Below are 13,473 nucleotides of genomic sequence, written 5' to 3'. Positions count from 1 at the left end.
GGGCAAGAGGGGTTAGGGACTTGATAGCAAAAAGAAAAAGGAAAGAAGTGATGGTCCTGTTCAAAGTAAAGGAACACAAGGAAGGCCAGACAGGCAAAACATCTTTGAAAGCTTCAAACTATCCTTATGGGCTTAAGTAGACAAGCTAACTATACAATGTACACAAGGATTTTACAAAGAACTGCAGGTCTCTAAGGTATGATGTACGTCAGAAGTGTCAAACAGCTGGAAACTCTTCTGAATACTGCCCCAAAGGGATTACAGTATAATTGGGAAAAACTTAACAAAATAAAAAATGTATAATAAAACATGGATAACACGATGTTTTGTTTTTTTTAAAAAACTAAGTCAACATGTAGCCTGCAGAGGTCCTTGTGTGCAGGCCAGTGGCCCCGGTTCTATTGGAACTTGATACCAAGATAATTTAATATACAATACTTTCCTTCTTCTAGGTATATACAAAAGCCCGCTCTCTTGGGTGTTCAGAATAGAATAAAATTTAATTTTTATAAAGAAACTTAACGTCAAGATGAGACAGGGATCATTTGTTGGGGACACGTGAGGAAGAGGATGCACGACAGATCAGGGCTGAGAGGGACTTTCACACCAAACCCTCCCCCTCCCTGGAGAATGCCAGATATTTCTGTCCAAAGGGTGCAGGGCTCTCCCCTCCCACTCGGGGCATCGGGCCAGGACCCACGCCTCCCACCGAGGACCACGTCTGTGGTGGAGCCTGGGGCTCCAGCTCCCATTTCCCGTAGGTGCGGGACCCCGCGAGCTGTCCGCGCTCTCCTCTGCCCCGCGGCCGTTCACTAGCGCACAGTCTTGGCCTTTTCCTCCGCTGTCATGGGCGCAGCAGGCTCGTCTACCCTCCCGGGACACAGGCTCCCCGAGCTCCGCCTTCGCCTTGCGCTCCCAGCCTGGGCGCAGTCTAGGGCCGCCTGCTTCGTGGCAGCCGCGCTGGGACTGGCGGCCGCCGCCGCGGCGCTGGGGGCCACGGCCTGGAGCACTGGGGGCCAGCTGAGGAGGCGGCTGCGGCAGGTGGGCACCGTGGCACAGCTATGGATCTACCCCATCAAGTCCTGCAAGGGGGTGCCTGTGAACGAGGCTGAATGCACGAAGGTGGGGCTGCGCAGCGGCCACCTGAGGGACAGGTACCATTGGGCGCCCGCACGGCCCCAGTGCCTGGGATCGGGAGTGGGCGGGGATGCTTAGGCTGCTACCTTAACATGCAAAATGCAAAAATACATTTTGACCTAGCTGTTTTCACAGTCTCCCAATATAACTGCTGAGGAATTGTGGCTCACTATTACTCCAAGGCCCCGCAGCACCTCGTGTGTCCCAAGGATAGAAAATTCAATTTTGTGATATGTTTATTGAGCAGTTGGAAACTCAAAAATCACCTCAGCCCTCAGAGCACCGTATAGGCACTGTGGCACACTGGTTGGAGGACCAGCCAGCCTGGGAGTCCAGAAGACCTGTGTTCAAGTTACGTCTTTCTCACTCTATAGGGAGAGGGGTGACCGTGGGCCAGTCACTAAATTTGCATTTATTGCCCTAAGCAATTCGCAAAAGGATTTCCTTTCAGTTGCGTAGGGAGCCTTGTTCTATAATATTATATATGAGGGTAGCCCTCATATAGGGAGTTCCATGCAGTGATGAATAATAATGCCAGACCCAGGCAAAAGTGAACACTTAGAAGACTTTATGAAAACAGGTCACTCTCCCGACCCCACACCCCCAGCCCTCCCACCTCAGTGAAACCAGTCAATCAATCTGTTGTTCAGTTGTCTCTGAATCTGTGATTCCATTTGGAATTTTCTGGACAAACTGACATCATTTGCCATTTCCTTCTTCAGCTCATTTTACAGGTGAGGAACTGAGGCAAACAGAGCTAAGTGACTTGCCTAGGGTCATACACCTGGTGTCTGAGACCAGATTTGAATGCAGGTGCTCCAGGCTGCAGAGTCACTGCTTTATCCATTGCATCACCTAGCTGCCCTAATCAATCAGTCAAAAAAAATTTATTTAGTGTCGTAGTAGACAGAGTATTGGACTTAAAAGTTAGGAAATGGAAATGTTACCTCAGGTATTTATTGACTGTATAACCTTTAGCAAGTCATTAACCTTTTGGGGCTTCATTTTCTTCATCTATAAAATAAAGAGGCTGGATTTGGCTCCCAAAAGGCACTTCCATTTGTTGCAGATGCCAGGGATGAAAAGTAATAGTAATTTTAAAAAAAGCAATTCTTTCCCGTAAGGAGCTTATGAATGTATTGGGGAAAGACAACATTGATGCCACCTTCCAGGAGTCCTATGCTGGACACTACTGGACAGCTACCTGCATTTTCAAATCCATTTACCCTTGAATGGAGATTTTTATGGTTGAGGACTGGAAAAAGCCCATTCTGGTTAGTTGTCCGTAATTAACGTCAGCACTCCTGCATTTCATGAAACCTGGGGTAATGACAAATTCACAGATTCAGCTTCTCTTGACCATTATTTTCAATCTCTCTCACATTTTTGGAAGAAATAGGAAAATGGAGAGATTGAGTTCCACTCCCTTCCTCTTCTACCCTTCCCATTCCTTTGACCAATGGAGGAATGAGAGACATGAAAGGTGAGCAGCAAGGGAAAGAAGAAAAAGTAATCTGCTCTGGAAAATAAGATTGCAGCACTTGAATAATGATTGATTCCGGGAGGTTGATATGATGCAGTGGAAGTAGTGTTTTGGATTTCAAGTCAGAGGACTTGGTTTCCAATCATGATACTATAATTCTACTGCTTGTATGATTTTGGGCAATTTTGTTCACTCCTCTGGGTTTCAGTTTCCTCATTTGTAAAAATAGGAGACTGGACCATTGGCTAGTAAGCCTCGGAGAATGGATCTGAACTAGATTCTTCTACACTCTAGGTTCAACACTTTATCTGCTATTTCACACTGTGGATAATAAAGGAAAATGAATGTGATTTCATTACAGGAAGTGCCCTTCAAAGTTTTCTGTGAATTAAAAATGTCATTTCCTTAGGTTATGTTTGAAAATGATCAAGTTTTTGTTGTTTTCCTTGATTACAATTATTATTACTCCTGTCACCTGAGAACTGATCTCCCCTCCCCGTGATGTAATGGGAAGGACCTGAGATGACACTTAGCCCATCTTCTCCTTGAAATGTCTACCACTAGGAATTGTTCTACCTTATCTGGTGAGCTGAAACACATGTCGTTTGTGGTTAAGGAGAGATCCAAACAATTGTAATGTCAAGCTGATGTCAGAGGGTCTTTACTTTCTGGCCAGTCAGAACACTTATGTTGCTCCTTTTTGCTCTGTCATTGTTAATCACTATAAAAGAACCTGCCCTCCTTCACTGGAGGTCTTTGGTTTTTGAGAGACCACAGATCCAGTTCATTGGTTATTGCTAACCAAGCTAGTGCAGGTGGCCCAGTGGATAGAGTGTTGGATATGGAGTCAGGAAGACTTGAGTACAAATAGTGCTTCACACACTTACTATCTGTGCAACCCTGGACAAGTCATTTAACCTCTGTTTACCTTAATCCACTGAAAAAAGGAAATGGCAAATCACTCTAATATTTTTGCCAAGAAAACCCTGTGGAGTGTATTGGTGTGCTGTGGTCCATGGGGTCAGGAAGAGTCAGCTATGACTGAACAACAACAGTGGCCTAGTTAATAAATTGATCCATGCTTAGAACTTTGTCACACCATTTTCTATCACACCATTGTTTGGTGGGTCCGAGATCCAGAGCCAATCCCATTACTGGAGGGAACATATAGTGAGAAACCTCCCTCCACCAACACAGATAACGTTGTTGTTCAGTCGTTTCACTTGTGTCCAACTCTTTGTGACCTCCATTTAATGTTTTCTTGGCAAAGACACTGGAGTGGTTTGCTCTTTCCATCTCTAGCTCATTTTACAGATGAGGAACTGAGGCAAACAGGGTTAAGTGATTTACTCAGTCACATAGCTAGTAAGTGTCTGAGGTCAGATTTGAACTTAGAAGACTTCAGGAAAGTCACACACAGATCGCTTTACCTGTAACTTATTGTTTTAGAGTTCACTCTGGGGAACTGAGGACTTAAGTCCTTATCCCATGGTTGTACATCTAGTTTATATCAAATATAGGACATGAACACAGGTCTTTCTAATTCCCAAGAGTGGCTCTCTCCCCAAGTTATATACTATCACTCGATACTTCCTGCTTTTAAATTTCCATAACCTCAAGCAGCTCATAGTACTTTGTAGCTATGTAACCATTTATTGGATAATCATTGGACCTTGAAATCCGAGATAAATTCAGCATTGCTGCGTGGTACCATATTTTCTCCCTCTTTCCTCCCCCCTCTCCCTCTCTTTCTCCTTGAACTATAGCTTCAGGGTACCGTGCTATTGTGCTCTGATTATCACACTGTTCCTCCTGGTTCTGTGCTCTGATAATGGCAGGTTTTGGCTCATCATCAATGAAGAAGGGAACATGGTCACCGCTCGACAGGAACCCCGCCTGGTGCTAATTTCCCTAACCTGTGAAAATGACTCCCTGACCCTCAGTGCAGCCTACACCCAAGACTTGAATCTGCCCATCGAAACACCTACCACAAATGTGGTGCGGAAGTGCAGGTGAGGTGGGAGGTAATTTTAATATTCTTTCTTTGGGGAATTTATTTTATATGCATTTAATAAATTAGAAACTTTAGGAAAGAGAGCTCACTGAAGAATTTTTGGAACTCCTATTGTATGTAGGAGAAGAAATACAAAATAATTGCTAGGTATAGGTAAAAGGTACAAAAATAACATACTACCAAACAGTTTCTCTAGATTTTAAAGATTTGGAAAGCTGAGGTTATTAGTGTGTTGAAGCAATATTAATCAATATTACTTCCCTGCCCTACCGCCCCCCCCCCCAAAAAAAAATCTTAGTTCACTCACAGAAATGCCTTTGGAGCTGTTTTAATGAAATTTGACCTTCAGTTATCTCTTTGTGGAAGAAATTTTCTTGCTTCTACATGGTCTCATGTAAACTTTTTGGCCTGAAAGGTTAAATATTTATAAACAGCCAAACGTTAAGACTAAGGATCTCTGTCAGCACCACTGTTTTGGACAAAGGTTGAGTTTGCTCTCAATGGGGAAACCATCCTCCTATAAAAGATGTGTAACCAGAGCCCACACATAATTATCTAAAGATTTCTAGTTAATTTATAGAGCTTCTGGGTATTCTTCATGAAGTCAGGGTCACTTCTGGCTTTGCTCCACTACTCTTTGGGTCCTTATTTGGGAATTCCAAAGGAAATACTGCTTTCTAGCTATTTTTGCCCCACAATTGTGTCTTTGCTACCAAAAAGAAGTAGGAGGCTAAGTTCCAAACTAAAATTTGATTTTTTAGGTCAAATTGTTTTCTTTCCGTTAGTGGTGTTGGTGGTGGGAACAGTATCTTGGGTTTAGGACCTTGGGTAAAATTGGAGGCAGGAAAACCTGGTTTCCCATCCTGCTTCAGATAAATATTAACATTGTGATCCTAGGCAATTCATTTAATCTTTTTTCAGCCTTGGTTTTCTTCTTTGTAAAATAATATTTACCTCATAAGGTTATTGTGAAGATCATAGAATCATTGAATTTGAATGTAGGAAGGGACGTCAGTGGTTATCTGGTCCAACTGTACCCACAAAGAAATCCTATAATATGTCTGACAAATGGTCAACAAACCTCTGTTTAAAGATCTCCAGGGAAGGAAAGTCCACCACCTCTCAATGCCACTCATTCTGTTACGTTGTTGTTGTTCAGTTGTTTCAGTCGTGTCTAATTCTTTGGGACCCTATTTAAGGGTTTTGTTGGCAAAGATACTGGAGTAGTCTGCCATTTCCTTCTTCCATTATGGGCCAACTCTAATTGATTTAGAAGTTTCCTCTTGTCAACTCCTACCCATGGTTCCTGGTTTTGCTTTCCAGTACCAAACAAAACTGATCCCTCTTCCACCTGACAGCCTTCTACACACTTGAACACAAGAATTGTGTTCCCCTGGGTATTCTCTTCTCCATCCTACACATACTTAGTTCATTCAGCTCATGATCCTCAGAAGGCATGAATTCAGACTCTTTGCCATCCTGGTTTGGTCTCTTTTGGACATTCTCCAGCCTATCAGTGGTCTTCTTAAACTGTGACACCAGAAAGTGAACATAATACTCCAAATGTGGTCTAACTAGGGCTTAGGTATAGAGACACTATAGCCTCCTTATTCTTGAAGCTATGCCTTTCTTAACACAGCCCAAGATTACATTAGCCTTTTTGGGGAACTGCCACATAACATTGCTGACTCATGTTGAGTTTGCAGTGCACTAAACCTTTCAGATCTTTTTTTAAAAACAAAACTGCATCTATGCCTTCCCTCGAATCAGATGATCAAGAAAAAGGTATGTGAAGTGTATGGCAAATTTTAACACACTATATAAAGGTTAGCAGCTATTATGATGATGATGATCATCGTGTGTATATTGTATATTACATATATTATATCCTTGATCATTATTTTTTTTTGTCAATGGAGTGTAGATCTCCAACAACATAGCCAGGCTAGGGCAGAAGAGAATAGAGATGAGGGTTGTAATTGAGGTGATAGAGTCTCTGTCCATTTTCTGTATTCCAGATGGCCCAGGCCTAAGTGTTTTTTGTATTCTTAGCTTTATTTGCAGACTCAGTGTGGTCTGCTTCTTCAGTTTGGGGATGTTCCATTTGTTTAAAAACTTCCTAATGATCAGAGTTGTCCAGTTGTAGCATGGAGGTAGTGATTTCCCCCAAATGAGGGATATTTACAAAGAAATTGAATGATCATTCAGGGATGTTGTAGTACTGTTCTGAAACGGGTTGTACTCGATGGCCTCTGGAGTTTCCCCCTTTGACTCTGAGATTCTGTGATTCCACAACTGAGTCTTCATCTGATTGATTCTACACTTGGGCTGGGGTGAGAAGAGCCATTTCTGTTCATCAAATTTAGTTCAGTATGTGTGTATAAAAATAAGTGCTTATAGAATACTTACTATGGAAACTATTGGTAAGTGGAGAGAGTAGAAATTCTTATGTCTCTCTATCCCTTCCCCCCAATTGACTTAAATGTAAATTCTAAGGCAACATCAGCTGTCTTCTCTACATTCCATTATTGCTCCTCTTCTTAAACTACTCTGACTCCCTCCCCATTCTCCCAAATCCTCTTTTTTCTTTTAATGTTCATTAATAGGTTGATACTTTATTGCCCAAGACAGTGATAATTGGATAGTTGGCTTCTAAATACTGCCATGGTAGAGTCCAGGGGAAAGGAATGAGGGGAACTGTAGAAGGTATGATTAGAAGATAATTTGATATTAGATTGAACACACTGGATCTTGTACCTCTAAATGAGTATCATTTAGATTAGTTCTCTTAGGAGGCTATGAAATTATTTCATTGGTGTTGTGATTATCACAAACATTTTGGGAACTCTTCCTTTGGAATGGCTTATAGTTCATTCTTTGGAATGTTTGCAGTGCTGGTGATTCTCTATTCTTTGGTAATGTGGTTGAGTCATTTTTTAAGTGTACTTGACTTTTGTGATCCCATTTGGGGTTTTCTTGGCAAAGATACTAGAGTGGTTTGCCATTTCCTTCTCCCCAGTTTGTTTTACAGATAAGGAAATTGAGGCAAATGGGTTTAAGTGACTTGCCCAGGGTCACACAGCTAATAAGTGTCTGAGACCGGATTTGAACTCATATAGATGAGTCTTCCTGACTGTAGGTCCATCATTCTAATCCCACTGTGCCACCTAGTAATCCTAGTTCTTTGGTGGGAAGTTTTATTTTTTGATATAGAGAAAAGTTATTCTGGTGAATAAAGTGTGTGTGTGTGTGTGTGTGTGTGTGTGTGTGTGTGTGTGTGTGTGTGTAGTGGTGGGTTGGGGCAGAGGGGGAGGGAGAGAGTGCCTTTAATTATGCAAGCTCTTTGAGGTCAGGGATTGTTTCATTTTTTTGTATCCCAAGAATCCCAAGCAAAGTGACAGGGACTTGAAGGTGCTTAACAAATGCTTGTTGATTGACTGATTAAGGGTTTGGCACATCCAGACAAGGTGGGTGTTATGAGAAATTGGTTGTGTGGTACAGAGGAAAGAGTGCTGCTGTCTCCAGTCAGAGGAATGGGGTTCGGATCTTGCTTCTCGTTGCTCACTGTCTTTGTAGTCTTAGGCAAATGCTTTTGCTTGTCTTGGCCTCAGTTTCCTTGATTGTATAATAAGGAAGCTGAACTGGATGGCTTTTGAAATCTCTTTCTTTTCACTTATGATCTTAGGATCTGGTCTAACTCTGAAGGCAGTTTTGAAAGTAGAGTTCTGAAAGGGTTTGAAGGCTTTAGGTTTCCTTCTGTTCATAAAGTCTTCTCAGAATCCCTCAAGAAGAAAATGTTCTCTCATGGTATATGATGTGAGAATGGGTATAATGCAAGATAGGGTATGATGGGAAAAGAAGATAGATTTAGACAAAGAAACTTGGGGAAAATTGAGTGGGGAGAGGACACTTAAAAGGGTGGATTAAGGAAGGTGATGGGGCAGCTAGGTAGCATAGTACATAGAGTGCCAGGCATGGAGTCAGGAAGGTTCATCTTCCTAAATTCAAATCTGGCCTCAGATACTTCCCAGCTATATGACCTTGGGCAAGTCACTATACTCTGTTTGCCTTGATTTCCTCATCTGTAATATGGGCTGGAGAAGAAAATGGCAAATCACTCCAGTATATTTTGCCAATAAAACCCCAAATGAGGTCATGAAGAGTTAGACATGACTGAAAATGACTGAACACCAACAGTCAGAGAAGGCTGTTCACTAGGGACTTGAGCCCTGAAAGAAGAGGATAATAAAATACTGTGTCTATAATTTCACATTTCTCTCTCTCTCTCTCTCTCTCTCTCTCTCTCTCTCTCTCTCTCTCTCTCTCTCTCTCTCTCTCTCTCTCTCTCTCTCTCTCCGTTTATAGTGGGTAGGCTCCTGGTGGGTATATATTATTTGATTTTTTTTTTAACCTTTGTATCTTAAGTGCCTTGAGTGACATTTTAGTTTTGGTCTAGGTTTGTAATTTTGTCCACCAGTGGTGTCAAATTCAAACAGAAAGGTGGGATGAAGGCAATAGAGCATACATAAAAAACCCTTTGGGCTGCATATTAACTTTGAGAACCACACATTAACATTATCTATGTTTTACTGTATTTTATTTATTTTGTTAAATTTTTCCCAGTTGTATTCTAATCTGCTTCAGGCTGCCTGAGCACAGAGCTGCCTGAGGTCTACGTTTGACACCTTTGGTAGATAATTCCCAGTTGGGAATCTCCTTACCTCTATTTATTCAATCTCTACCTTGTACCAGGTGCAACTTATTAGATACCGAGGATACAAACAAATTGAAAGTCTTTGCTCTCAAGGAACTTATGTTCTTCTGTAGGGAGATACAGATGGAAGCAAATAAAACATAGACACCAGGCTGATACAAAGCATTTCCTGGAGAGCAGCCTTAGCAATTGGCAGGGGTATGGTTTATTATGGGTTGATCTGGTAGAAGGCAACACTGGAGCTAAGCACTGAAGGAAGGCAGAGATTCTGTGAGCCTCAGAGGAAGAGGAGGTGCATGTTAGATATGGGGGAAGCTGTTCTAAGGAATGGAGAGAGGAGATGGAATGGTAAATTTGAACAGCAGCAAGAAGGCTCGTTTAGATGGAATGTAAAGTGCATGAGGGAGAGTAGTATGTAGTAAGTCTGGGAAATTAGGTCAGATCTGGATTGGGAAAGGGCTTTAAATACTAAGCATAGAATCTTTATTTTTCCTAAGAGGCACTGGAATTTTCTGAGGCAGGGAATGACATGGTCAACTGCTTTTAGAATAAAACTTTGGCAGGTATGTGGATGGTGGATTAGATAGAGAAGAGATGGGAGGCAGGGAGACCACAAAGGAGGCTATTATAATAGACCGGGCTAGAGGTGATGAAAGTGTGAACCAGAGTGATGACCATGTGAATGAGGAGAAAGGAATGGATGCAAGAGATGTTGTGGAGGTAGAAACAAGAATGCAATTTCTGGCACATAGTAGGTGCTTAACAGATATTTGTTGGTCATCAACCAATACTTCATACTCTCATTTTATGTATTAGGAAAATGAAACACAAAATGTACCTGTGTAGTGTGACTTGTCAAAGCCAGGATTAAAATTTAGGTCTTCTGAACCCCTACTTAACCTGTCTTTGGAGTCCAAAGCTACTATTTTGAGGGCAAAGGAAGTAGCAAATAATAATAATGAAGAATATATCTTTGCTCAATGTCATGTCTAGATTTTAAAAAGTGTGTGTTCTGAGTTCCAGATTCTAACTTTTCCCTTTTGTTGCCTCCTGTAGAGTTCATGGCTTTGAGATTGAGGGAAGAGATTGTGGTGATGAGGCAGCCCAATGGATTACTAGCTTTCTGAAGACTCAACCCTATCGGCTGGTACATTTTGAGCCTCACATGCGGCCAAGAAATTCCAAAGATAAGTTGGATTATTTCCGGCCAACAGATAAGGTTAGATGAGAATGATTTTCTTTTGGCATGTCAATTTGTAAATTATTTTCTTCTAGGTTCCTGAGATGAATGGTGTATAATTTCCATTGGCCATTAAATCACTTTTATGCCTAAGACAGATGTTTGCCAGAGTAGCCACATTATCTCCAGTAGCACAGGAAAATGAGTTAAAAATACTATTTTTGTCATATTGGCACTGATTGCTGTTTTGTATTTTGAACACCTGAAATTTTATCTTCCTTAAGTTTCTGTCTTCTTATTCCTGTTAGAGCTGTGGTGTTGATGTAGTTTGAAGACAAAGAAACTGGTAATATTTTATCTGTGAATATTTTTGTTCTTTAGGTATAAGATGTGATTCCATCCATGATGGAAGGTTGGAGGGAAAGGAGAAGAGGAAACGAACAGTTATATAGAACCTACTTTTACCAAATACTGCACTAAGAGCTTTACAAATATATTATTTGATCTTCATTTGTCTTCCTCACCCCATAGTGGAATATCACTCTGATTACAAAATTCTAAGGCTGTCATTGCCGTTGTGTTGAATTATAATGTGCTTTATACAGTTATTGACTTAAAAGTTGAAAAAAATCAGACTGATCCTCAAAGAAATAAGGCTGAAGGCCTGTGTTCGTCCTTCGTTGCCAAAGAAGACCATGCTATCAGAGAAATGATGACATGACTTGCACTTGACTTTGTTTTGAGTGAGAGAGGGTCACCAGCCTCACTTCTCCTCTAGAGCCATCTGAATCCAGTGACCAGATATTCCTCAGGATGACTGGGATGACCCAGGATGAGGCAATTGGGGTTAAGTGACTTGCCCAAGGTCACATAGCTAGCGAGCATCAAGTGTCTGAGGTGAGATTTGAACTCAGGTCCTCCTGGACTCCTGCGCTGGTGCTCTATCCATTGTACCACCCAGCTGCCCTAAGTCTGAAGGCAAATAAGACTTGTAATAAGTACAAATGAACTAGGGAAATATCATGTGCCTATTAATGACAAATCAATCAATGTAATGTTTTGACTGGTGGAAAGGATGTTGGGCAATTTACAAGTTGTTAATCATGTTTTAGGCTACTCTTATATATCTTTAAAATATTGGAGCTGGAGGTGACCTTAAAAGATTGCTTAGTCCAGAGAATTTGGTGTCCCTGGAGAGATTACAGAAACCCTGTGACCTTGGGTGGGAAAATAATTGCATCTTCATTTTCATTAACCTCTAACTGAAAGTGAGCATTTCCTTCAATTATTAAAAAAAAATTATTCTGATCAATCTGAAGGATCCATAAGACTATCATAGGGATCCATGAAACAAAAAATACGTTAAGAATCCCCAATGTGATTCAGTTCAAAGATGAAGAAATGGGAGCTCAGAGAGGTTAGCTAACTTGCCCATAGTCACGTAGCTTGTTAGTGACAGATTGGCTTCTAGATGACTATTCTCATTCTCTTACAGGAATTGTAGAAATCGAGAAATAGATATACAATGAGCATGTACTTTTTTAGAGCTTATTTTATAATTTTTCTTTATGAATACACACAGCACACATACATGCATACATACAGATGAACACTTTGAGAAAGCAAATCTAAAGCCATTTTTGCAGATAGATATCTCAGTTCCAGTTACTGAGTTTTAACTTACTTTTGAGAAAAGAATAGTTTACACAATGCACATTTACATGCACACATGGGTGCTTCTGTACTAATTGTAATCAAATTTGGGGCATGTTTATGTATTTTACACTAATGCTTTCATCCCCCTTCTTCACTGTGCAGATCCCTTACGCTGATGCCAGCCCTTTCATGATTCTCTCCGAGGCTTCACTGGCAGACCTCAATTCCAGGCTTGACAAGAAGGTTAAAGTTAACAACTTCCGACCCAATATAGTGCTGTCAGGATGCGGGCTTTACGAGGAGGTAAAGAATAATATACATCTTACCTGTTCTTTGACTTGTGCCTTCTGTTTTTTTTGGTACAGACCTTCCACTCTCAAGTGTTTGATTATATCATTATGAAGGATATAACTTAGAGAGTAGGTTCTTTTTCCTTTTGGTGTATTTATATAATTTAAGTGTACAACAACCTGGTGAAGTAGGTAAGGCACAACAAGCCTCTTCTCTGTGTCAGTCACTGTGCTAAGTGCTTTTAAAAATATTATCTCATATGATCCTTACAAAACTCCCGGGAGGCAGGTGCTATTATTTTCATTTTTTACAGTTGAAGAAACCAAGGCAGGCAGAGGTTAAGTGACTTTCTCAGGGTAATACAACTAATAAGTATCTGTGCCCAAATCTGAGTTCAGGTCTTCCTGACTCCAGGCCCAGGGCTCTATTCATTGCGATACCTACCTAATAATAGTATAGGTGTTATTATCTTTATTTTACGGATGAAGAAACAAAGACATTGGTTACATGACTTTCTCTTGATCTCCCAACCAGTAAATCTCAGAGGCAGCATTTAAATCCAGATGTTTTTGACTCCAACACTCTTTTCACACCTAGCTGTGTCACATAGGCCTCTACACTATGAGTCTGAACCTTTAGCATCAGTAGCAGAATTAGCAGTTCAAAAAACAGTGTAGGCGGCTGAAGCAGGAGAAAATTCATGTTCACCTCCCCTGAATCTAGTCTCTAGGGAAGCCTGGGGGGCATAGGTAGCATCTTGGTGGGAAGATGCTTTCTGCCATGCTATCTTCCTTCCCTTGTCTGTCTCATGAGATCCAACATTGTAGGATCATAGATTAAGTTATGGAAGAGACCCCAGAAGCATCTAATCCAACTTCTCATTTTTACAGAAAGTCAGGGTAGCATAGAAAACACATGGATTGTAGCTAAGGTGCCTGGATTTAAGTATTGACTTTTTCACTTAGTATCTATGTGGCCATGGGCAAGATAAGAGTTAT

The 13,473-nt window shown here is 41.1% G+C and overlaps 1 protein-coding gene across 2 annotated transcripts in view; it reads left to right on the top strand.

The window, feature by feature from the left end:
• Positions 1-679: 679 nt before the first annotated feature.
• LOC140529259 (mitochondrial amidoxime-reducing component 1-like) overlaps positions 680-13,473 on the top strand; it is a 65,347-nt gene continuing 52,553 nt past the window's right edge. Inside the window, exons 1-4 of one of the 2 annotated variants that reach the window (XM_072647790.1) lie at positions 680-1,154; positions 4,459-4,632; positions 10,405-10,567; positions 12,347-12,487. In XM_072647790.1, the coding sequence (XP_072503891.1) occupies positions 847-1,154; positions 4,459-4,632; positions 10,405-10,567; positions 12,347-12,487 (786 nt within the window). In that variant the 5' untranslated portion in view covers positions 680-846. The remainder of the gene's footprint in view (positions 1,155-4,458; positions 4,633-10,404; positions 10,568-12,346; positions 12,488-13,473) is intronic. The other variant, XM_072647791.1, reaches the window with a different exon arrangement.

This window comes from Notamacropus eugenii, chromosome 2 (genome assembly GCF_028372415.1).
Source record: "Notamacropus eugenii isolate mMacEug1 chromosome 2, mMacEug1.pri_v2, whole genome shotgun sequence".
Lineage (NCBI taxonomy): Eukaryota > Metazoa > Chordata > Mammalia > Diprotodontia > Macropodidae > Notamacropus > Notamacropus eugenii.
This window is presented reverse-complemented; position numbering and strand designations above follow the sequence as displayed.